General features: G+C 40.8%; 1 protein-coding gene and 1 pseudogene across 2 annotated transcripts in view; both read right to left on the reverse strand.

The window, feature by feature from the left end:
- Positions 1–14,785, reverse strand: part of AKAP7 (A-kinase anchoring protein 7) — a gene marked incomplete at its 5' end in the record, with an annotated part of 92,699 nt that extends 77,914 nt beyond the window's left edge. Inside the window, one exon of the mRNA XM_081094428.1 lies at positions 14,433–14,785. Coding sequence (XP_080950554.1) covers positions 14,433–14,691 — 259 coding nt within the window. The remainder of the gene's footprint in view (positions 1–14,432) is intronic.
- A 7,704-nt stretch (positions 14,786–22,489) lies between these two features.
- On the reverse strand, positions 22,490–24,649 carry LOC308521291 (GTP-binding nuclear protein Ran-like; annotated as a pseudogene). Its single transcript has 2 exons — positions 24,399–24,649; positions 22,490–22,874 (listed from the first exon to the last, which is right to left on the reverse strand). The product of its transcript is annotated as a GTP-binding nuclear protein Ran-like (transcript).
- Positions 24,650–26,513: the final 1,864 nt, after the last annotated feature.

The raw sequence follows: 26,513 nt of genomic DNA on the forward strand, positions 1-26,513 counted from the left end.
TGTGACTACTTGTAGCAGTGCCACTCAAAGTTTGGTTTGCAGCCAATGTCACACTACAAGCTATTTGTTGTAAAAATTAAGAGACTACTTTAGAAACACTCATAGCACTTAGGCGAAGGAATTTTGTCTATTGAATTTTGGTTTCTATTCTGTTTGTCATTTTTAAAACATTTTTCTAATAATTCATTTTTATTGCCTTTTACAAAAGTATCAGTGGGCAACAAATAGGAATTACAAACAAAACAAAACTGGTCCTTGACTGTAGATAATTTCAGAAGCACTTAACGCACTTCTTTTTAAAGTCATATTCGAAAGACTCATTTATAACATTCAACAATTCTAATTATGAAGCTATGCCTCCAGAAATAATCACCAAATCAGTATGAAATTGTCTTTTTTTTTTTTTTTTTTTACAGATTCTGCCTGGGGCTTCTATATGTATGCAAAACTACCATTAATTGAGTTTTCAGGCTGTGTCTTCCTGAACAGTAGCTTACTGTTCAAACTGGAGTGTCTCATAGAGACTTTGTAAAAATACCAATTTATTTCCTAAGGTATGCTTTTGGAAAGGAGTGAGAGAAAAGAACCACCTAATTACATTTAATCTCACGGGTTGGTTTCATCTTTGGATCAATTCTAATAGACCACAGTGACCACCTGCACCCAATGCCTTGAGAAAGACTGGCAAAAGTCTGAGCTGACCCAATAGCATAATCCCCATGTGTCTACACAACCCGGATCTTACTAAGCCTCTCATTTCACATATGGTGAAACAATAGCAGAAAATCATTTAAAAACTGCTCAGGCCGAAACCGGTTTGGCTCAGTGGAGAGCATCGGCCTGCGGACTGAAGGGTTCCAGGTTCGATTCTGGTCAAGGGCATGTACCTGGGTTGTGGGCACATCCCCAGTAGGAGATGTGCAGGAGGCAGCTGATCGATGTTTCTCTCTCATCGATGTTTCTAACTATCTCTCTCCCTTCCTCTCTGTAAAAAAATCAATAAAGTATATTTTAAAAATAAAAATAAAAACTGCTCAGTATCACAGAGTTGATTCTGGTATCTAGACCTCAAGTCTCCTAGAATATTTTATATTGGATCAAACTACTTCTCCATTGCAGTTCTGCCTAAGTAGTTACTATTACACACAAAACTCGTCTTCCAACAAGCATCTTCCTATCAAGTCACTTCAATTCTTTATCTGAGAACCAGAAAGTCTGGCCTGTCCTGGGAGATATAGCTGATTCTAGGTCTGGGGCACAAAATGGATCAGAGCAGCCTGGAAATCAAAGACTCCTAGACCATGTCAGAAGTCTCTGGAGCATATTTGAAAGTTGCCGACATTGGCCAAAGATTAAACAAATTGAGCATCAAATAGAATAATAACTTCAATGATGTTATTTAAACATCAAATAAGTTTAAAACCATCAGTTCAAGATAATAAACAAAAGAAAAATTAAAACCAAAAACTTACAGGTCACCTTTGGAGGAGTCTAAAGAACCGTTATTCTAAAAATCTGATGATAAAGGGGAAAAATAAATCACACATTTATCCAGTCTCTCTTTATGACCAAAGAGTTATAAAAGAAGTAAGTTAATTAAGGTAAAGTCCTTCTTTATAGAAATTTTCAGCTCATAAATGCAAAACAATAGAGTTAAAATATCACCATTTTGAAAAACATAATAGAGCAATGGGATCAACCCAAAGTTCATCAATGAACAATCCATTAGATAGAAAGCTGATGGAAACTTTCATAATGGATACATCAGATGACAAGATAGAAAGCCACTGATCAATTCTAGCATCACAAAAAGGCAAGACAACCAAGCATTATGTGTCTCCTGATGTCACACAATAGTAAAATCAAAACATTTTTGCAGCATTTTTATTCCAAAACTTGAAAAGCCTCCTAATATAACTACTAGTTAACTGTAAATATAAAGGACAGAGAAAGATGTTAAATGACCATAATAGGGTACTTCTACACAACCTGACTTCTTCGCCAATAAACACACACACTCACACACACACACACACAAAGACCTATAGATGAAAAGAGATAAAAGAGATGTGTCAATCAAATATAATCATAGACTTTGGTTCCTAATTTAAACCAGTTTTTAAAAAATTATGTCAAAGAAATGTGAATGCTGACATTTGATGACTTAAGGAATTACTGTTATTTGTTAGTATGGAAAGGATGCTTTGGGTAGTTTTTAAAAAGGAATATCTTTAAAGATGCACACTACAGTTTTTACAGATAAAAATTATATATCTTCAATTTATTTCAAAATAACCCACTGAGAAAGAAGTAATGAACATGAGACTTATTATAATATTCTACTTTTGACTATACTTAAAAGTACACACACACACACACACACACACACACACACACCAGAGGCAGGGGAGGGACAGATAATCTCCATCTAGGGTTAGTTATAGAATTCTGTGATCTGTGATAAAGGTACTAACTGTTAACAGCTGTACCAATTAGGACATTTGGTGGTGAAGTTAAATAAAGACTGGTGTCCAAACTAAAATTAACATAGTAGAAAGAGGATCCTAAACCTATAGTCTAGTTTTTATTTTTTTAAATTCCAAGTATAAACCTACTCATGGGTTATGAAATCATCTTAGGAAATAATAAAAAGGCACTTTTTAAAAACTGAAATGGAATGGAAAGTAATGCAATAGAATTACTATAGGACAGTACATTGCTTATGGTAAGTTTAAGTATTACTTCATGAAATTTGAGCTTTTTGCGTACACATGTGTATTGGGTAGAAATGTAAAATATATTTATTTCTTATTATGAACATAAGACACAGAAACATTTTTGCTATATTTTACTCAATATGAACAATACTAAGAAGGGAAATGGACCTAATAACTTGGTATTTGAAAGGGCACTGAAGCTTTCAGCATTTTAAATTGTTTTATACCTTATCTATTTAAAACTAAACTGTCCTGCTCTCTATGGCAACAATCTTTGCATTTCAAGCATTCCATAAGACCAGTTTGCAGACATACAGAGAAGAAAAACCATAATCTCTGAAGGTAATATTCTTAGTTGTAATGTATCACAACTCTAACAATTCTGGCATCATGAGAATGACATAGCATAAAAACCCCAATTCTCGGTAAAAATAAGTACAATGTTTCTCTAAATTCCCTTAGTTTTCTATAATCTTACCAATAACTACTTAACTTTCATTTGAACTGCATTAGCTAAAATTTTCTTTTGGTAGGCATCACAGCCAGGGCAAAATTTGAAATTATCTGATGACAGCTGGGTAAAAAAGGAGATAAATCCTATGAGTGTTTTTTGCTATAGTGGCTTTATTTAACCTTGTAATATATCTGTTTTATTTTTAATTCAGAGAGTCCTGCTGATTTACCTACTGAACCCAGTATCTATTTTTTTTCCTCTTTGTCCATCTTTGTCTTTTTGCTATAAAGTTTATTTGTATGGCCAGAATACATTGTCGAAAACAATGCAGATACAACACTAAAATTACTGGGTACTATTTTTAAAAGAAATTGCCCATCTGGTAGGTTATAATCATATTTTAATGTGCACCTTTTGATACTTATGAAGTTGAATAACTCTCCATACATTTGCCTACTAACTGAACTTTGTCTTCTACAACCTTTGCCCAGCACCAATAATAGTATCTGGTACATAGCAGGCATTCAATAATTATGTGTTCAATGAATTAATGTATCTATTAAGCTTTTTTAATTTTTGTTTTCTTGTGTGTGTGTGTGTGTTTTAAGGGGGGAGAGGAAGACATAAATCCTTAGTATCATTTGGGCCAAATATTTACTTTAAGCCTTTCAAAATAAAATTTGGACTATTCTTCCCCAATCAGTTACAGAAAGGAAACAGAACATAATTTACCTTTTTAAAAAACTGATTCAGGATAATACCGGGATAGCAATTCAACTTTATTTGATACATCATTTTTCTATAAAAAATATTTTCAGATATAGTAAGTTTCAACTGATACATTAAAATACTTAATAGTTGAAGTATTTTTAAAAATACAACTTAACTGTATTAGATAATAAGTAATGCAATGATAATTTCTCACATCTCTGAAATCTCTAATAACTACAAGGTTTGAATTCTGTGTGAGGTAAAATAAGGACTGTAATCATTTCAATATGAGAACTAAATTCCACAATGAGGAAAGACATGTTGCAAAAAAAAAACAAAAAAAAAAAACCTCACTCAAATATTTTATCTTGAATCTTGATTAAATATGGCTTGAGAGTTAAAGGCTGCAGTTCTCTTAAGGGAATAGAGTCCAATAAACTAAAGGCCTCTACAAATTTATACTTTATGGGAAGCACATTACACCATTCCTGTCAGCAACAGAATGACTCTCCCTTGCATACTCCCATTCAGCTTTCAGAAGCAGGGCAGCAGCAACCCCATTTTCTGGGTGGTTTACTGGGGGGGTATAACCTATTGATCAATGACACTCCCCCAGTAAAGCAAACAGACCCATCCAGGCCCAGGCCAACAACTCACTAATGCTGCATTTTCTCCCAGGACATGTCCACCCTGTAAGGCCAGAGGTGTGGCTCAGGTTGTAAGGCTTCCTACATATTTCTACAATTTTCTTTTCTATATACATTTGAATATTTTATTTGTAATAGATACTTATATCCTAATAAGTATAACAAATATATTTACATTTAATTCTAACGTAATATTCTAATACATTTCATATTCTAACATATAATCCTAGTAAAATAGTCTCTTCTCCAAAACAAAACTAAAAAAAGAAGTGAAGACTCATTTCGGCCAACTAGGCTGCATTTCACCTAGTGACACTGCACCCACACTGAAGGTAACGCAGTTGACAACTGAGACACTCAGATCAAACATTTGGGGAGGAGTTTTCTTACTGGCAAGGATTTGCCTTCCCACGGTGTTCTTGGTAGCACTATTTTCCCCACTGCTCTGCCAGGGTTTCAACCAGCAAGAATTTCTTGGCAGTTAATTCACACTTTCCACCCACCAAAGGAAAAGGAATGAACCAAAGGCAGCAACCAGCTACTTGAGAATTTTAAGGTTGTTGTCTACCACGGAGCCATTCCACTGATTCAATGTCCACGTTACTAAATGTAAGAGAAAGCCCCAAATCATTTCAAGCTACCAACTAATTATTCTGTGTCTGGACACAAACACTGTAACTATATCTATCTTAAGGTTTAAGGGTTGACAATAAAAATCCCAATTTTTATGTATTTCTATACAAATCTCTTCACAAAAACGAGTTAGTTTCTGGTTTGCAAAGAATTTTACTATTTGTTCCTTAGTGTTTTAGTAAATGCTATTATAAAAATGAGCAAACAAATAAAGGATATGCCTCAAAGGTTTGATACGTAGCATTTACACATGTTTTACATTTTTAATTGCCTTTTCCCACACATTACCTCTTTTGATCTGTACAGCAACACCATGTGAGGTAAACAAGCGAAAATTATATTTCACAGTTGAAGAAGTCCAGCTCACAAACTGGACATTGTACCCAATGTCATGCAAGTAGAAAATAAAATAACCAAAACCTAAAACACAAGTTTTCTGTCTCTCTCATTATACCACATTGACTGTGTGTAAGTTGGGAGTTTGAACTCAATCTTCCCACAAAAGTAATATTATACCTGGTGGTCTGGAGTCTAGACCAGTGGTCGGCAAACTCATTAGTCAACAGAGCCAAATATCAACGATTGAAATTTCTTTTGAACTTAAACTATATAGGTAGGTACATTGTTATTAACTTAATTAGGGGACACCTAAGCTGGCCTTTGCTAAAAACGTCCTCAATCTGAGGGGTCGACCTCAGCGAACGTACCCCCACTTCTTCTAACGCCATTTCTTCAAAACAGACTCGCCCAGGCCGAAAACCGACTTCTGCGCATGGGCCACGAAGTTTCAATCGTACTGTACCTGCGCGCCCGCACGTGGTATTTTATGGAAGAGCCACAGTCAAGGGGCCAAAGAGCCGCATATGGCTCGCGAGCCGCAGTTTGCCGACCGCTGGTCCCAGTGGTCGGCAAACTCATTAGTCAACAGAGCCAAATATCAACAGTACAACGATTGAAATTTCTTTTGAGAGCCAAATTTTTTAAACTTAAACTATATAGGTAGGTACATTGTTATTAATTAGGGTACTCCTAAGGCTTAGGAAGAGCCACACTCAAGGGGCCAAAGAGCCGCATGTGGCTCGCGAGCCGCAGTTTGCCGACCACGGGTCTAGACTAACCCACAAAGACTTTTAACTCACAAAGTCTGAGCTATCAAAAAGTGGCTATAATACTCTATGCCTAAAAATGGACGTCCACGGGGTGACCCTAACTTACATGGATGAGATCATTTCCTTGGTAATAAATACACCATATATAAAAGACCCCTATTCGGATGAAGCATTGGCCAATCTTCCCAATACCCATCCTCTGAGGAAGCAGCTGTACCTCAGAGCAGGAATGCATTGCAGAATCGCTGACACATCTCTTTCCTTCTTTCTGCCCCGAGTGGCCAGTTTCTCCTCACCGGTGAAGATATAAGAATACAGTGGAGCCCTAGCCGGTTTGGCTCAATGGATAGAGTGTTGACCTGCGGACTAAAGGGTCCCAGGTTCGATTCCAGTCAAGGGCACGTGCCTGGGTTGAGGGCTCGATCCCCAGTGGGGAGCATGCAGGAGGCAGTCAATCAATGATTCTCTCTCATCATTGATGTTTCTATCTCTCTCTCCCTCTTCCTTCCTAAAATTAATAAAAATATATATTTTTTTAAAAAAAGAATATAGTGGAGCTATAGAAACACTAGATGCTCTCTGGGATTCTGGAGCTATCACTCTCAATCTCTAGTAGAAGCCGTTTGTTTCCTATAGATTAGATCTGTATAAGAAGTACTGATAGCTGAAATGGTGAACGAGTTTCACTTCTTGTTCCAGTCTAACTTATGAGCACTTGATGGGAGTGATTCAGAGACTGCAACAGGGATCAGAGGGGAGAAGAAGGGAGAAGAGTGGACGGGCACAGCACGTAGGCAGATTATTCGGGAGCTTTCTTCTTTATTGTGTATCTAACTTAGAATAATGAAATCAGAAAGAAGTGATTGTAATTTTTAGATATATTCATTTTATTGTTCAAAAAGTAGGGAATTAAGAGGAAAACATGATTAAGTCATTGCAATTCTTGCCTCTCATTTCCAAAAGGTATCTTCTCCTACTTACCAGGCACACACACTAATTCTTCAAATGAAGGTTTCTCTGGCAGCCATGAAAACACAAAAGCTGTTCCCTACGGGCCGGCTGTAAAGGAACAGACGGGAATCCCATGTCCTGACTGAGCAAACAACTCTTCCTCCTTCCCTTTCTTTGGATTATGGAATAGGAGACACTGACTAATAAGGTACCAGAGATTTCATACATTCTAAGCATCCCTTACTCCTTGTATCTCCCCCAAATGTAAACCAGGTTTCCTGTATGGGAAGAGACTCTGACAGTGTGCTTCTGAGACGGGCTGAGCCTCAGAATCACATGGGATGTTTACAAATGAAACAAAGAGGCTCCACCTGACACAGAGGTGGGAAAGAGGAATCTGTAATTTCATATCACTCCACAGAAAATTCTGATGATCAGTTAAGATCGAGACAGCATAGAGGAAAGAACCCTGGATAGTTCATACTCAGCAGCCAGGCGTCCTGTACTGTTCCCAAACCTCTGGGAAGCCTTCCAGGACCCCCTTTACGCCCACATCCAGGTTATACGCCTCCCCACACACATCCTCACCCATGTATTCCCACAGCATCCTGGATGTCAAACACCTTAGGAAATCAGAGCTCTTAACCTATTGGCTCTCCACTGAAGCTTTTAAATCTAGATAACCATTAATTAACAGTCCAAACTCAAAAACATGACAGGTATATAAGGTGAATTTATTAAGGAAAAAATATATATCACTAAGTTGAATATTTATTTAATAAAGTACTTACTTCCACAATCATCTTTAATATCTATAGTAGCAAGTGGCATATCTACCATAGTATTGGCTTCAAAATCTTCTGACATTTTCTTTCTCCCTGCCATATTTTCACACTCAATGAAATTTACTTCTTCTTTAGCATACCACAAAAAAAACATGTTATTTAATTTTAAACTTATATGCTAAGCTAAAACAACTCAACTAACTAAATTCAATAAAAGTTAACATGTTAAACTCCCAGAGAAAGTCTACTCCTGATCTAAAAATTCATCTTTGGGGTAAAGAATTAAGGGCCCAAAGGCTGTAACAGTTCATGAGGTCAGAGGGAGCCAGCCTGGCATTGGACTCTGCCCGTCCACAGCTGACAGATTCCAACAGGGAGTGTATTTAAATTCTCTGTAGATAATGCTGGGCAGGGAAGGGAGGGTGGGTTATGATGATACAGGCTACTGTGTTTTAACCAGTGGTTGTGGGGCAGGGGTGCCTGGAGGAAACCAAGTCACTGTTCCCTTTTTGAAACAAAACTAAAACCTGAAAATTTTTGTTCAATGAAAATGGGTATAATTTGATTGTCCCTAGCCACAAGGGGCCAGTTCCACTGAGAAATGAACAGTGGGGACTCAAAATTTTGCAAACATTTGGGGCAAGGGACAATTGGCTTTCTGTTAATTGGCAAATGTTCCAATGGGGCTTCGTTTTTTGTTGGGGAGTATTACATTGTAGGTGCACATATGGACCAGAGTCTCTGCTGAGGTTATAAAACTCATAAAAGATGGTTGATAAAATCTTGACTTTTGTTAATTTATCTCAATAAAGCCCACTGGAACTAAAAAAAAATAAAAAATTAACATGTTAAGAAATGATACCCTTGACATTCCCCCGAATGTCAAGGGCGGGGGGGTGGAAAAAAAGGAGACATATGTAATACTCTTTGTAATACTTTAAGCAATAATAAAAAAAAGAAATGATACCACTTGTATCCAAATATATTGTAAAACTACTTATATAATGTGTACCAGAGTCTATTTTTTTATAAATGCATTTTTATGTTAAATAACGTTAATAATTTTCTATAGAACTGTATTCAAATAAGGGTAAGATGAAGACTTAGTTAATCAATAATCCTCGAGACCATTTATAGCTATATTTTCTTAATTCTAAACCTATACTTTTTCACATACCTTTTGAAAACAAACCAACAAGGTTTTGTCAGTCTTTTTCATGTTTACTTTTTAACAACTATCACTATGTATTCACATTTGTATAAGTTCTGACCTTTATTTTTTTCTTCAATAAAGACTTTTAAATCTTTCCTCTCCATTATTATATTAACACTGGAAATTCAGTAAAAAATATTTGACTCTAAATATGCTTTCCTGGAAATTCAATGATTAAAAAGCAAAAGATCTTGCTCTGGCCTGGTAGCTCAGTTAGAGTGTCATCCAAATACCCCAAGATTGCGGGTTCCATCCCCTTTCAGAGCACATACAATAATCAACCAGTGACTGCATAAATAAGTGGAATAACAAATCGATGTTTCTCTCTCAGTCTTTCTCACACTCTCTCTCTCCCTTCCTCTCTCTAAATTCAATAAATAAGTAAATAATCTATACTAATAATAGAAGAATATGCAAATTGTCCCAGACACCATCACAGTAATAGTAATGACCAAGCAGCAGACTGCGTGGGGTGACCAGGCCAGCAGGGGGGTTAGTGAGGGACGACCAAACGACTGAACAGCAGGCTGCGTGGGGAGACCAGGCCAGCCAGGGTGTGGGGGGCAGCTGGGGGCAACCAGGCCAGTGGGTGTGGGGGGGCAGTTGGGGGCGACCAGGCCAGCAGGGGGTGCAGTTAGGGATGATCAGGCAGGCAGGCAGGCAGGTGAGCAGTTAGGAGCCAGCAGTCCCAGATTGGAAAGGGTGCAGGCCGGGGTGAGGAGACGCCACCCTCCCCACCCCCCTGCATGAATTTCGTGCACCGGGCCTCTAGTTTTAATATATTTTTATTGATTGCAGAGAGGAAGAGAGGATAGAAACATCAGTGATGAGAGATAATCATTGATTGGCTACCTCCTACACACCTCCACTGGGGATTGAGCCCTCAACTCAGGCATGTGCCCTGATGGGGAATTGAACCATGACCTCCTGGTTCATAGGTCGATGCTCAACTGCTGAGCCATGCTGGCTGGGCTAAATTTCTTTTTTTTAAAGGCAAAAGATCTTATAATTTACTATGTGCCTAATCATAAGCTCACAACTATTTGAAATATGTAAAAACCAGTCACAGTTTCCTTTCTATTTTTATGCTTGCATTGAACACTACAGTTTATACTTACATAAAAGTTTTAATAGAGCAATACAAAAGTTTTAGTAGATAAATGAATACCTTTTACCTTTGGGCACATACAACTACACATAACGGATCATCACTGACCATGTAGCGTACAGCTGCAAAGCAAGCAACAAAGAGTAGCAGTTGTGCAACTGAATATGCACAACTAGTTGTCCTAGTTGAAAATTCTAAATCCTGGCTGCCCATTAGAATTACCTGAGGAAGTTTTTTAAATTACCAGCGTCTGGTCCCACACCAGGCCAACTAACTCACAATCTCTGGGGATCAGGCTGGCTTCCAGTGTTTTTTTTTTAAAGCCTCGCAGGGTGAGTCTAATGTGCAATGAAAGTTTGAAAAACACTGCCCCAGAAAATCCCTTCACCTCTTCAATTCTTTGTTTCACCTCAGACTAAAGAGACTGTGTTAACAGTTGAGAACAATCCATTTAAAGGTAAAAACTCAAATCAGATGTTTACTATCGGTGAAAACTTTCCTGATCCCCAACTCGGCACCATTTAAAGGTAAAAACTCAAATCAGATGTTTACTATCAGTGAAAACTTTCCTGATCCCCAACTCGGCACCAAGTCAGGTAATCCAGTCTCCTGCCAGGTACTTAGTGCTTCCTCCTGTCACAGCACAAACATCCTGTTTGAGATGTCCACAGGTCTGTCTTTCTCATTAGACTCTAAGCTAAAGGGACTATATAGCTTACCACCCAAACCCAGACACTTTTGGAAGTGAACGGGGGAGCTTTTCATAATTACACCCCTATCAATATGGGGTGTCTAAGCTCCTTAAGTGCCCTGTCTTATTCTCCTATGATTCCTCAATGCCTACAACAGTGTTCAGCTCACAGGAGATGATCAATACGTTTGTACTGAATGACTAAATAAAGGTAAGCACACATTTGGGAGTGGGTGATAAATTACTCAAGATACCCTGCAATATGGATATCTCAATGCCCATGAGGAAATAACTCCTGGTGTTTAAGGGCAGCTCCAGCACATCAGATTCTCATTTTCACAGGGTGAATGAAGGAAAGGTACTACTATCCTATACAACATAAAAATATTGAAGCATAATATGACTTGCTCAACATCATTCTCCATCTTTTTTCCACTGATTTTTAGAGAGAGTGGAAGGGAGGAGGAGAGACAGATAGAGAAACATCAATGTGGGAGAGCCACATCAATTGGTGGCCTCCGGAAGGAGCCTGACCAGGGCCAGGGATCAAGCCTGCAACCGAGATATGTGCTCTTGACCAGAATCAAACACAGGACCCTTTAGTCCACAGGTCGATGCTCTATCCACTAAGCCAAACCAGCCTAGGGCCATTCTACATCTTTTTAAATAAAGCATATTAACAATGCATACTCTTGAATGCAATGTTATGTCAAAATACACAAGTCTAGAATGTGAAATATAAACTTTATTCCATTAAATTACAGAATACTTGAAACCATATTGTAGATATGAATTATTAACTCAGGAAAAAGTCCATTCCACTTCCAAGTAACTCTTGAAAGAACTGCTGGTCATTTATAGAGCAATTTTTCTCAACCTAGAAGCCTTCCTCCAATTCTCTAAGCTTTAGTGTTAGGCAAAAGCTAGCAGACATGAGTTAAACACATCCATCATAACTACACTTTCTTTTACAGAAGGTGTAAATATTTTGCTTTTGGAAAACTGCCTTAAAATAACTGACCCTTAAGTAAAGCACTTAAACCATAAATTGATTGCTCTGAGTACTTAAAATTTGTTCTAGCCATATTTAAAATAAAATTCCATCTTTTGTGCAAGTCCAAATAAAAGCAATGCTTCTAAGTGCACTAATAACACAAAGATGAGGTCAAACTGGCAAACTACTACCACTAACAACAGCTAACATGGAGCCTGTACTATATGCCAAGCACAGCCAGAAGCACTTTACAGACAGTAACTCCTTTCATCCACAGAACCATGCTATCAGGGAGGTACTATTATTTTACTGATTTTTACAGACTAGCCAATTAAGTAACTTGCCCAAGGTTACAGCCAGGTCTGGGGTTGGAATTTAAGTCCAGTCATTCTGCTGCCAAACCTGCTCCTTCCAGCAACATGTACCGCTGCCTCTTAATAGACACAGTTTATAGCACTGTAAATTGAAGTAATCCTTTCAGAAAGCAGTCTGGCAACAGACCAGGAGCCATGAAAATGTTCTTCTTACTGCTACATCTGGGTATCTATCATATACAGTATTCTGCCATAGATTCCCCGCAGCTTTGTTTAAACAAAAAAGAAAAAGTGGAACCGCTTAAATGCCTAATATGAATATGGTCACACCAAGCATACTCACGCTAATGACAACTAAGAGTAATGGCTATGAAGACTGCAACAACCAAAAAAAAAAAAAAAAAAAGTTGATACCAAATACTGACTTTTTAAAAAGCAAATATAATACTATGATTACAATTATGTAAGAAAGGACTAAAGGATATAAATATCTAAATGCTGACATAGTTGCCTTCAATGTATTTGTATTTTCCCACTTCCTGCTATTCAAATGTTTTTAAATATAATTAATATTAATTTTGTAAGAAAATAATGTATACACATAAAATACATTATAAAACCATACATTAACTATAGACTAATATTCAAATACATGTGCACTTCAGCAAATGAGTTCATCATAGACAGGCCAATTGGGGATGGGGGGTAGGGGGGACACACAGTTTGCTCTTTGTCACACAAATGCAAGCTTCCTATCTATACTAATAAAAGGATAATATGCAGATACTATGCTAATTAGACCGGGTGACTGGCCATCTTCCGGACATCCGACTTTTCTTCTGGACAAAGCCACAGTGGTGGGGAACAGAGGCGGAAGCGGTTAGGGGCCATCAGGCCGGCAGGGGAGGGCAGTTGGGGACCACCAGGCTAGCAAGGACATCCCCAAAGGGGTCCCAGATTGGAGAGGGTGCAGGCCGGGCTGAGGGACACCACCCCCTGTGCACGAATTTCATGCACCAGGCCTCTAGTTTAAATAATAAAGCCTGACTTTATTAAGCCAGACTTCTATTTTATCTGCTAGATATACACATTGGGTATATCCCCCAAGAACCAATGGAAAGGGTGCAAGCCATCCATGCTAGTCCTGGCTTAGCTAGTAAAAATAGTAACATCTTTCATCTGGATAAAGGCTGAGAACTATGTGACAATCAACAAGTCACTTGACCTCCATGCTTTGGTTTCTTCATCATAAAAGTAAAAGTACAGTCCAGTGTCTAGAGAGAAATGGACAAAATAAGACAATAATATTTGAAGAGAAATGTAAGGAAACAGTAACCTCCACAAACATCTTAAACTTTAAAATGAGTATGGAAAAGCCCAGATAAGCTATCTCAAAAACTCAAACTCTCGGAACCTACCCACAAGGCCTTAATCATTTTATTCCCAGGACAATTGTAAACATAAGTACTCACACCAGTTAACAGCTATTATATAATACAATTAGCATTGCAATGCTTTTTACTCTCTGTACGCCTTTACAAAGAGCTCACAGAAGAGCACCTTTTCTCTCATTGGGAGCTCTATATGCCAAGTTCTCAGAGAATGCACACTTCAGCTGGGAATTGATGCTGCGTCCTACCACTGACTGGGCGCCAGTTTAAAAAGGTCCTTTCCAAACACTTAGGATAAAATCCTCAGCGACACTCTGTGGTCAGGTCTTTATTCACCTGCTCAGCCTCACGTGTGTGAGACAGGATAAAAGAGGAGCTTCTCTGGTGTAGTGCTGCTCAAACACCGGCGGGTGTGTGTTGCCGTGAAGTCGGTACTAGGGTGACAAGATCAGACGGGAAACGCAACTGAAACTTGGGGTGGTCCCATCGCCCCCGTCGCACCCACAGTGCATGCACTAAAGCGCTTCGCGAGGAACAGCACGGATCCCGCCGGCTCTGGGCTCCTCCGAGCTAAGCGGAGGGAGAGGAGCATCCGCGCGGGGCGGGCGTGGGGTCGCGGGGCGAAGCGGGCCCTCCCCAAGGCCGAGCGCTGAGCGGGGCCCACGCCCCCAGGCTCCGATCGCCCCCCTCAGCCGCTCGGCAGCCCCGGCTCACCCGCTTCGGGGCGCTCCATGGTGCCGGCGCGAGCCGGTCTAGCGTCCCTGCAGGCGGCAGCCGTAGTGGCCGGGCTCGGCGGCCCCGGGCTGGGCGCGCAGCGGAGGCGGAGGCCGAGGCCGGGGCCGGGGCGGGGCGGGGACCCAGGGGGCGGTGCGCCGGGGCGGGGGCCGCCGTGGGCGGCCTGAGCTCGGGCCGCGGCGAGCTGGCCTGCGTGGGCACCGAGCCCCGCGAGCCGCAGGCCCCGAAGGAGATGCATGGCCAGGCCGGGCGCCCGGAAGGAGCGGAAGGGGCCGCCCCGACGCGCCCGTGGTATCCGGATTCGGGCTGCGCGGGTTGGGAGGGGCTGGGGAGCGGGGCCTCCTCTCGGCCCCACGAGGCTCGGTCCCCGCCTTCGCCCCCGGAGCGGGAGGGCCCCTGCAGCCTTGGGCTGCCCTCAGCCATTTCCCGTGGCCCGGCCTTTCCCGTCCCACGCTTTGAGGGGTGACATTGGGACCCGGCTGAAAGCATTTCCTGGCGTAGGGTCTCCTGAGGATCCCTGTGTTTAGTTTTGCAAAGAGCTTTCAAAACAGATCTCTGATTACAAAATATTTGGAAAGAGCAAGCTGTATAGGAACGATGCCTTGACCATCTGTAGTGTCGGATATTTTATTTTGCTTTTTAAAAAGCCAAATTGTGGCAAAGTATCAGATTTTTTAACAATGGTTTATGCCTACAAATTAAATGGGAACTGGCTATGGGTTATTGCAGGTTAAAGCACTGGTGTGAGTAAAATGGAAGAAAGAGCAATTTAATATTATTTAAAAATTATTTTGGCCTTGGTACAGAATTATGAGTTTTTCTTTTAAGTATAATGAAACCATGCACTGAGAAAATTAAGTACATCTCTCAACAAATTAATCTAGCCTTTTTCGAGTAACACTTGGCTTATTTTGAATGTATCCTAAAATGGGGATGGAAGCAAAGACCTCAGTACAACAACAGATCATACAAATTAAGTCATAAAGCTTGTTACTCTCATATTAAGATAATTCTAGCAAGTTGAGTATTTGGTTTGCACACCTAAAGAAATTGTGGGCTGATTAGAAAGGTACATACAACAGGTTCCCCCGATACTTAATGGCTGAGCTCCCTCCTGAGGCTGAGCAGGTGAATAAGACAGGTCTTTTTCTTACGTTGGTCACCTACCTACTAGAGAAAGAAACACAAGTAACTGCAATAAGTAATAAAGTGAAAAGTAATCCATGCTAATATCGAAGGGGATCAGAATATGCCACCCCAAAATATGCTGCTTCTGGGGTTCCAAACGATGCCTGACATCACTACTTAATCATTCCAGGCTGCCCTTAGCCCCAGTCCTTGCCTCACTGGGCTCTCCTGGTCCCGTCTCCTCTCCAGGAAGCCCTCTGTCCCCTTCAGACATCAGCTGGCTGGTGGTTTACCCAGCCATGGTGCATCCTCTTAGTCCGCAGTGACAGTCTCTTGCTCCCCTATAAATTATACTGTGCTTAAGGGATAGGGCAGGGTAGGTGATGTCACAGATTATTCGGACTTCGGAGAGCAATAGAATTCATTGGGATAGCATGTTCCTTTACACACAACAGCACTTTTTCTCCCAAAAAAGACAATGTACACTGCCAAGGTAACTGGATTGAAAGTTTTAAAAAACGAAATTCAACTGAGGACATTTTAAAGATCTTATTGAAAGGAGCTCCAAGGAACTGAACAAAATGAAAGAGTTTCATAGGTAGAAGGAAGCAGGAATAAAGAAGTTATGCTAGGCCCTAACCGGTTTGGCTCAGTGGATAGAGCGTCAGCCTGCAGACTGAAAGGTCCCAGGTTCGATTCCGGTCAAGGGCATGTACCTTGGTTGCAGGCACATCCCCAGTGAGAGATGTGCAGGAGACAGCTGATCGATGTTTCTCTCTCATCTATGTTTCTAACTCTCTTTCCCTCTTCCTTCCTCTCTGTAAAAAATCAATAAAATATATTTTTTAAAAAGTATTAAAAAAAGAAGAAGAAGTTATGCTAGGCAAAAAAGCAGATTGGTATGGCAAGGTCATTTTTCTCTAAGAGATGGTAGGGGTCTACCAGGTAGATTGATTGGTTTAAGATTCCATGTCTGGAAGAAACTTCATTGTGGACCTGTTGTCTTGTTTTTAGCAGAAGGGCTCAAGTTCAAACTACCACATTGCTTCAAATCCAATACCCCGTACTTGACCTTCAGGGCCTGTTGCTAAATTGGCTCATTCATTCTGCCATACTTCATTTTCTATGGTGAGTTCTCTCAAGTCCCTCATTTCTCGCTTGTGATGGGTTCTGTCCCCATGCATTCCTACCAAACAGCTGATGCTTGTTCTAGAAAGTGTCAATGACAAAGCTAAAACAATTTAGCAACGAGTTTATTGAACCACGTCCAGCATGGTCACTGGCTAACCTGAGGAGGTGGTGAAGGATTAAAGAAAATAGACAAGAGACTATAGCTGGGGCTAGGTGGGACACTGTTGTCAGATGGAGAGACAGTGCCACAGCCTGTAAGCCAAGTCTTTATTTTATAGTCAGAGCCCACGTGGCAAAGCAAGGACATGGTCAAGATGTTTACAATGTTCTCATGAATTTCAATCTACTTAATTACATGCACCTGAGAACTCTATCAAGCTTTGTTTTGGCAGCACTTGCTGCACCTCCCTCAGCCTACATCACTCAGCCACCTGGGACCACAGATTCGGACCATAAGGTCAACCTTACAACCATAGCCTTTGGCTATAATTGTATTGGGAGGGCTTTGCCCTCCAAGCTGGGACCTGCACGTGGCGTTGCCACAAGAGGACTGTGCCCTCTCATTAGTCTGAGGCTTGAAACTGTCCAAACGCTGTAGCCGCTCTCCACAGTTTATGTCCTTTGTTCAAGGAAAAACAGTCCATAGATTGAGGAAGTACAGAGTTTCAGAAGCAGTGGAGAATGCTTCCTGAGGAGTTTGGGGCAAGAGGGAGTTTTATAGAACTTTAGAAGAGACAACAATAACAGGGCATGATTTGCTGGAGGTCAAGTATTTCCTTATAAGGACCTATTTTCTAGGGTAAGGTAAATTCTCTAAAACTGAGTTGGTGGATTGTGATTGGTGTTAGGTTTCCTTGAGGCATTTCCCATACATGCAAGCTGTCTTAGCTTTAGATTTGTGACTTGGGTTGGGCCACTGGAGTGGCCTCCACTTTGATATGCGAATTAACTTTATCAGAGGTTCTTTGGTCCTCCAAATGAACTACAGATGTAAATGGTTATTAAGGAAGATGCAGTCATACAGTTCTATATGACATGGTCAAATATCAGTAGAAAGCCAAGTGGGACCCTTGGTGACTCAGGATGTTATAAATTTCTAACACAATCTCTGACTGGTTTGTCTGCTTCCATTTTACCAAACCTTTATAATTCACCTTGGATTTCAACTTGGCATTAGAAAACCTCCAGAGAGTTTGACATAAACTTGTGGGTTTCATTTAATTCTCCCAGTGGCAAATAACTTTGATTCTGATTGTTTCCAATGTAACAATAAAAGGAAACGGTTGTTTACCTGTCTAGATTTTCCTCTTGGTTCTAAGATTTGTACTTTAGCCACCCACTTAGCTCCTTATTAAAAGTCCTTTACTTGATTTGCAATAGCATGGATGGACCTGGAGAGCATTATGCTAAGCGAAATAAGTCAGAGAAAGATAAATATCACATGAGCTCACTCATTTGGGGAATATAATGAACAACATAAACTGATTAACAAAAACAGACCCAGAGACAGAGAAGCATTGATCAGACCGTCAAACCTCAGAAGGAAGGCAGAGGAGGGTGTGAGGGAAGGGGGAGAGATCAACCAAAGGACTTGTATGCATGCAGATAAGCATAACCAATGGACACAGACATTGGGGGGGGGGGAGGGCACGAGCGGGGGGGTGGGGGGGGCTGGAGGGGGGAAGTGGGGGGATAAGGACACATATGTAATACCTTAATCAATAAAGAAAAGAAAAGTCCCTTACCTGAAATGTATTTTTTTTTTTTATTGCCCTTGCTTTTCTTAATTCCTTGGTGCCGGCAGTGGGAGGAAAATGCAGGGAACTGCAGAAGTGGGCTGCCTTTAGCTGTGTGTTCACATTCATCTGAAGGTCTCAGCCCCAGGCTTATCCTTGGGACCAACATGTGTACTCCCTCACCTTTCTTTCCCCTCCATAGAGTTTTTGTGGCCATCTGAATTTCCACAGTAGGCATCCACAAAATATATTGCGTTCTTTTCCTTCCCTAGGACTGTCACCACATATATTATAGATAAGGTGACCAACTGGCCTAGTTTGCCTGGAACCGTTAAGTTTTAGCACTGAAAGTCCCATGACCCGGGAAATCCCCTCAGTCCCTGGCAAGCTGAGATGATTATTATCCTAATAGGGATCGAGAGAAATGAGATTGTATCCAAAGGGTAAAGATTTCTGTGGAAAGCCTTGATAGATTAGATAATATTTGAGACTAGATGTGAAAATGAGTGGATTAAGAGAGCAGGAGCATAGGGGTAACACATTCCAGGTTTGGGGAGGCAGAACCATGCAAGTAGATGCAAAAAACTGTCTGACTGGTTCAGGTGGCAGAGGCCTGGAAGATAAGACTGGAAAATTAGGTTGGGACCAGGTTATGGAAGGTCTTAAATGCCAGGCAGAGCAATTGGACTTTATCACATGAGAATTGGGGTTTGTTAAAGAATTCTGACCTTAGAACTGACATGGGGAAGGACGGCTTTAGAAAGACACATCTTTCAGGTCTGTACCGGATTCATTGGAGAGGGCAGAGTCGAAGGCCCGAGTTTAGTTAGTTCACTGTACTGTAGTGATCCAAGTGTGAGGGGCAGAAAGCTGAACTAATGTGTTGGCCTAGAAATAAATAAAAGTGATAGATTTAAGAGGTTTCAAGACAGCTGTTGGTGGAACGTAGCAATTGATAATGTGTAGGAAAAGAAAATGGGTTGGCTGCACCAAGACATCAGAAGTGAAGTGAATTGGCTGTTCCTAGAGCCATTCAGAATGAAGAGAATGCGAAGTGAGAGGATAAACAGACACAGGTTGAAAGAGGAAGACAGCAGAAATTGTGTGCTGGGTAATAGGACCTTTCCCTGGTCTCTCAGACAAGTCAATAATTAAATTCAACAATCTTAAGTGTGAGTGATTTTGTTGTGGAAACCAAAGACAGGGCTGTAGAACAGAAAGGACTAGGAGGGGCCTATGATTGTAAGCACCTAAGGATTCACAGAAATCTTAGGGAGAGGGCTATACTTTCACATGCCATTAGAATTTGAGCCAGTTTTGCTAGATATTGAGGGGCAGGAGCAGCATTTAATTGGATTCCATTTGAATGCCCAGGGAAAGGAATTAGTAAAGAGAGAGGCACAGTGAAAGAGAAAAACGGATTGAATAATATTGGGGGTCAGGACAAGAAGAAGGCATTAATCTTAGGAGAGACAGGAAGGAAGCATGTTAGAATAGGTGGAGCCTGATAAGCATTTGCATGGGGTCTTCATTAAGGGAGCTACTTTCTAAAGGTGGCAGTTTTCTTGATGAAAATAGGTAGTGAAGTCATAGACTTGGTAATTTTGAAGTTTAATAGATGAACAAGCAGTCATTGAAATTAAGCATTTGGATGAGGTCGCCTATGGAGTGTGTAATGAGATAGAAAATAGGACAACTGTGAATGGAACACTTTTACCTTCTTTGTGATAGCAATCTGAATTTTATTTTTATACATTTCATAGCTGCCTGAACTAATACATACTTACTATATTTCTTCCCTTCTGGGTAAGACTGAAAAATAATTACTATAACAACATTTTCATCAGAAATGTGATTCTTTTTCTTCAAAGAAAAAGGGACCATTAACTTTTTATGAGGTATATGCTAGTTTGTATCATTACTCAGAAGATCATGATGTTCTTATATTGTTTTTGGATAATCTCTGTTTTTATGCACTAATGTAGTTAGTGTTCCTGACCACATTTTGGGCGAATGCCAAATTGGAAGATTAGGCTTCACAGCTCTAATTAGGCTTTCTGAATTTGATTAGTACTGGGGATTAATTTTGCATTTGAGAGTTTATCTGACAAGATTTGTAAGCTCAAAACCATATGTTTTCTTGGTTATTTTCTGTATCCTATACATTATGTAAACCATGATTATATTTTCAAATAGACAATTATACATTAATGATTTGTTGTGTTGTTGTTACTCTCTAGTAAGATTTTCTGAATACTGAAAAGAAAGTTTTAAGAGCTATGTCAAATTCCACTTACTATGTCATCAGGACTGTATATTGTTATTTGTTGGTTTCATTGTCCTTTTTAAAAAAATATATTTTTATTGATTTCAGAGAGGAATGGAGAGAGACATAAAAACATCAATGATGAGAGAGAATCATTTGATTGGCTGCCTCCTGCACACCTCACACTGGGGATGGAGCCTGCAACCTGGGCATGTGCCCTGAACGGGAATAGAACCGTGACCTCCTGGTTCATAGGTCCACTCTCAACCACTGAGCCATGCCAGCCAGGCAGTTTCATTGTCCTTTTGATGTGCTAGAAAGTATTGGTGCAGGTTATCTTTAAATTTCTCATTGTACATTTTAAATGTGTGTGATAATTCTTTCAGGGAGATATTCACATAGTTTATATTAATAAAGTATTAATATCTGCGTTAGTAGATTTCACATCTTTTCAAATTTAGTAATTTTATTATGTATTTGGCTTAAGGGTTCCTTGTTTTTATTTCTATTTCAAACAATATCACATGAGACTTCACAGGCAAGACTAACCTTATTTAGCATGCCAATCAGAGTATAATTGAGAGTTTATATTACTATATTACTACATTATGAGGTTTTATTTGACAATATAAGGCATGAAAAAAATAGAACAATTTTAAAACTTCTGGAAAGAAATAGAATCAGAATTGAAGGAAACCTGAGTCTATTCTCCCTTACACAGTAAAGGATTTCTTTACAGATAGTCATCTATGAATACATTCACTGCCTAACAGTGTGTAGTATCCATTCAAAAAATATCTTTCATTGTCTATTGGTCTAGTTATACAATGAAAAAAATAAAAAAATAATTATAATTTTAAAAAACTGCAAAAGTTCCATCACCATAAGGTATCAACTATCCAAGATCCTCTGATTCTTTCAATCTTTATCACTACAGAAAGCAAGCACATTTTATAGACATAATTTTTACAAGAAATAAACAATATATAATAGTTTATGCTACTTCTTATTTAATATTTTTCAAGTAGCTATTGAAAATAGGTATTTATCTATATGATATCATTTACACTATGTTAATATGTTTTGTTTTATCATACCACCATTATTTAAGCAGTTCCTAAATCCTGATAATTTTGGTTATGTTTGGCTTTTTAGTTGAATATACTTACAAATATCTTTGGATTTTCATTCTTTCTTTTATACTATTTTCTTGACACAAACATCAAAAGTAAATTTACCAGGGTAAGAGAAACTTGTTTTATAATACGGCTTTTTTTAGTAGTATACCAGATTGATCTACAGGAAAAATAAATGTACAGTGTAAAAGGCACCTGCTCCCAAAAAGCCCTCACTACACTGGATTTATTATTCACCTGGTACTTCCTAATTGTTTATGGCTGCACTTATTTATTTATTTAATTTAGATATTTGAAATAAACTTTATTCTCACTCTAATTGAAAAGGAATAGGCATGACTGTAACAAACAAGGTTCCAGCACTGAATATTGTGACGTGACTGCAGAATTTTTATATTTGAACCTCAATAAGGAAACAACTGCATTCCAAAACAGCTAAATATGGAGGTCCAAAAAATGAAGATATTTTTTAACTGCTATATTTACTCCAAAACCCATTCATCTCCTTCAACATCCCAAAGATCAAGCACAGGTACTGCTTAGCTATATAATAAAGTACCCAAAAAGCTGCACCATTGACATCATATGACAATTACCTATAAAACTAGACTTCTGACGCTGGGCTCCAGCTTTCCTTTCTCACAGGTCATCATCCTCATCCAGAGAGTAGTGGTCTAAGCAACCTCCAAGTCATGCTCATATTCTGCCGCCAAAGCTGGGTCCATGGCAACCTCAGATGGGGCAAGAGCAGGCATGGCAACAAACTCCCAGTTAGGGTCTCCAGTTAGTTTTCTAGCAAGCCAGAGGAAGGGCTTTCCAAAGGTGTAGTTAATTTTGGCAGAGATGCTGTAGTGCTGAAGATTCTTCTTTCAATGGAAAACAATGATTTTGCCTTAACTTTCCTGTTGTTCTTAATATCCACTTTGTTGCCACACAACATGATGGGGATGTTTTCACACACTCGTACCAGATCTCTATGCCAGTTAGGCACATTCTCGTAAGTAACTCTAGAAGTTACATCATCCTATCTAATAAAAGAGAAACATGGTAATTAGCATATGACCGCTACCCTTCCCATTGGCTAATCAGGGCGATACGCAAATTAACTGCCAGCCAAGATGGCGGCCGGCAGCCAGGCAGCTTGAAACTAACATGAGGCTTGCTTGCTTCAGTGACGGAGGACTCCAACTTTCCCCGCCTCCTGCTGCCGGCCTCTGAGCTGCAACTCTAAGCAACTATGTTACAAATATAGAAGCTAAACAAAACCCCAGAAACCTGCTTTAGTCGCCGGGCTTCAGCCAGCAGGATTGCAACATTGTTTCAAATACAGAAGGTAAACAAAGGCCAGAAACCTGCTTTCAGCAGCAGAGGCCTAAGAGCTGGAGCCTCAGAGCTAAAGCTGGCCCAGAATAAAAAAAAAAAAAAAAAAAAAAAAAAGGAGCGGTTGGAAGCTTCCGTCACCCGCCAGCCTGAAAACAGCCCTCAGCCCCTCACCCAGACTGGCCAGGCACCCCAGTGGGGACCCCCACCCTGAAGGGTGTGTGACCAGATGCAAACAGCCATCATCCCCTCACCCAGACAGGCCAGGCACCCCAGTGGGGACTCCCACCCTGATCCAGGACACCCTTCAGGTCAAACCAGCCGGCCACCACCCGTGCACCAGGCCTCTATATAGTAAAAGGGTAATATGCCTCCCAGCACCGGGATCAGCGTGACAGGGGGCAGCGCCCAAGCCCCTGATCGCCCTTCGGCTCTGTGTGTGACAGGGGGCAGGGCCACAACCTCCCTATCTGCCCTGTTCTGTTCGTGACAGGGGAAGGCGCCCCAACCCCCTGATCAGCCCTGCTCTGTGCCTGATAGCGGGGAGCTCCCCAACCTCCTGATTGTCCTGCAGCTCTGTGTGTGACAGGGTGTGGCGCCCCAACCCTCCCAACCCCCCCACGGGCCCTGCTCTGTATGTGATGGGGTAGAGCCATAACCTCTCCATCGGCCCTGCCCTGAGTGTGACAGGGTGCGGCACCCCAACCCCCTGATCCGCCCTGCTCTGTGTGTGACAGGGGGCGTTGCCCCAACTCCCCGATGGGCCCTACTCTGTGAGTGACAGGGGGGAGCTCCCCAACCCCCAGATCGACCCTGCTCTGTGCGTGACAGGGGGCAGCGCCCCAACCCCGATTGGCCCTGCGTGACAGGGGTGGCGCCACAACCTGCCCATCGACCCTGCCTTGAGTGTGACAGGGGGTGGTGCCCCAACCCCCCAATCGGCCCTACCCTGAGCGTGACTGAGGGTGGCATCGCAACCTCCCGATCCGCCCTGCTCTGTGCATGACAGGGGCAGTGCCCCAACTCCCCAATCGGCCCTGCTCTGAGCCTGACCAGGGGCTGCACCTAGGGATTGGGCCTGCCCTCTGCCACCCGGGAGCAGGCCTAAGCCAGCAGGTCGTTATCTCCTGAGGGGTCCCAGACTGTGAGAGGGCACAGGCCGGGCTGAGGGACGCCCCTTTCGCCCCGAGTGCACAAATTTTTGTGCACCGGGCCTCTAGTTCATTATAAAGCATATAGCTTGCCTGTCATAGCCATCTCTCAGTCCACCAAATTTCTCCTGACCAGCTGTATCCCGTGTATTGAACTTAATAGGTCCTCTGTTGGTGTGGAACACAGGGGATGGACCTCAACAGCCAAGGTAGATACATACTTCTCAAATTCACCAGTCAGATGTTTCATGAATGTAGTTTTTCCTGTCCCACTGTCACCAAGCAATACAGGTTTGAACTGAACTTGAGGCTCTCCTTGAGCAGCCATTGTGATGTTACTCCAGGCCTGTCTGACTGAGAGCTCTATGGTTGTCCTTCTCAAATCCTCAGCAATGCTGAAATTTTTCTATTGGTCAAATATCCATCAAGTGCATAAAATATTGCCAAAAATTCACTGGTCTTACAAATAGGCATCATTGTCCATAGGCAGCATAGTGGGGTGCTTAAGAACATGGACTCTGAAAACCAGAATGCCATCTGTAATGAGCTTTAGAGACAGGCCTCCCAGATAATTAAAATTGCTTACCAAGTTAAGTATGAGTTCTTCAGCTATGAATTTAAGGCCCCCCAAAATTCAATTCTACACACTCTTTTGTGAGAGGGAGTGGATTGTTATTATTTCCTAACACTTTTCAAATACATGAAGCAAACTAATAATTTGCTATTCCCTAAACATCCTGGAAGACTTCCAACCGATATATTCTAAGGTATGATGTTTTACTTTACCTAAAGTCTTCTTAATTAGCAGTAGAAAAAAAATCCAGTTCTTTTTTTTTTTTATTCATCTCACATGTCTTTTTTATCTGATTTCCCCAACCAAATGGGAGTCTTCTCTATTCTGAAATTCTCCTGTGCTTTACTTTTACCTCTGTTGGGGCATTTAAAATATTCTATCTTTTATTATAGGTAATCCTTTTGTTGGCTAGTTGGTGTATTAAGGGAACCTAGCATCCTGCTTAGTACTTAGGACAGACTTGATTTTTTTTTCTGAAATAAATGATGAAATGACTGACAAACCAAGGTCTCATCTCATCTAGGCTATGTAAGTAAGGTGGAAAATCTAGGGAACTTTCAAATAATTATAAATAATATTTTTAAATTGATGATATAGCAATTTCCTTATCATAGCCTCTGAGTCGCTAAACTTTTTTTTTTTAATCCTCATCCAAGAATATTTTTTCATTGATTTTTTAGAGAGAGTGGAAGACAGAGGGAAAGACAGAGAGAAATATCAAGGTGAGAGAAACACATCTATTGGTTGCCACATCGATTGGTTGACTCCTGCATGCGCCCTGACCAGGGTCCAGGCCAGGGAGAAGCCTGCAACCAAGGTGCATGTCTTTGACCGGAATCAAACCTGGGACCCTTCAGTCTGCAGGATGACACCCTATCCACTGAGCAAAACCTGCTAGGGCTACTATACTTTTTTAAAAAATCAATCTTTGTGTTTGTTTTATTTTTTGGTACACATTTGACTTCCATAATTTCCAAGGTTGTATCTCAATTTATTTGACCCAAAGACCTGGAGCTAATCCTGACAGAAGAAATTTATCAGCAGCTTCATGCAGTGGTTCTCAACCTTCTTAATCCTACAACCCTTTAATACAGTTCCTCATGTTGTGGTGACCCCCAACCATAAATTTATTTTCGTTGCTACTTCACAACTGTAATTTTGCTACTGTTATGAATCGTAATGTAAATATCTGATATGCAGGGTGTATTTTCATTGTTCGCGACCCACAAGTTGAGAACCGCTTAGAGTTTCATATTCTTCAGTCCTCATCTCTCACATACCCTCTACAATGACTGGGCTCCTCAGTTGTTTGTTAACCCTCTCCAATTTACTTGCCTTATGTAGCGTGCAGCTATAGGGTTAAGCCTCGGACTGGCCTGTTGGCAAAGCCACAAACAAGTCCCAGCTTAGAGGGCACAGCCCGCTTAGCATAATTAACCTTGACCTTATGAAGCTCCCTAGATCTTATCTGGGTAGCTAATGGGCTGAGGGAGGTGCTGCAAGTGCTGCCAAAACAAGTGAAACTCACCAGAACGTTGTAACTATGGTGGCCACTACCTTGTTTTTCTCTGCCTATAAAATAAAGCTTCAGCTTGCTGGCTGGTTCTTTCTGTGTCCT

Source organism: Myotis nattereri (assembly GCF_964212035.1).
Source record: "Myotis nattereri genome assembly, chromosome: 6".
Taxonomy (NCBI): domain Eukaryota; kingdom Metazoa; phylum Chordata; class Mammalia; order Chiroptera; family Vespertilionidae; genus Myotis; species Myotis nattereri.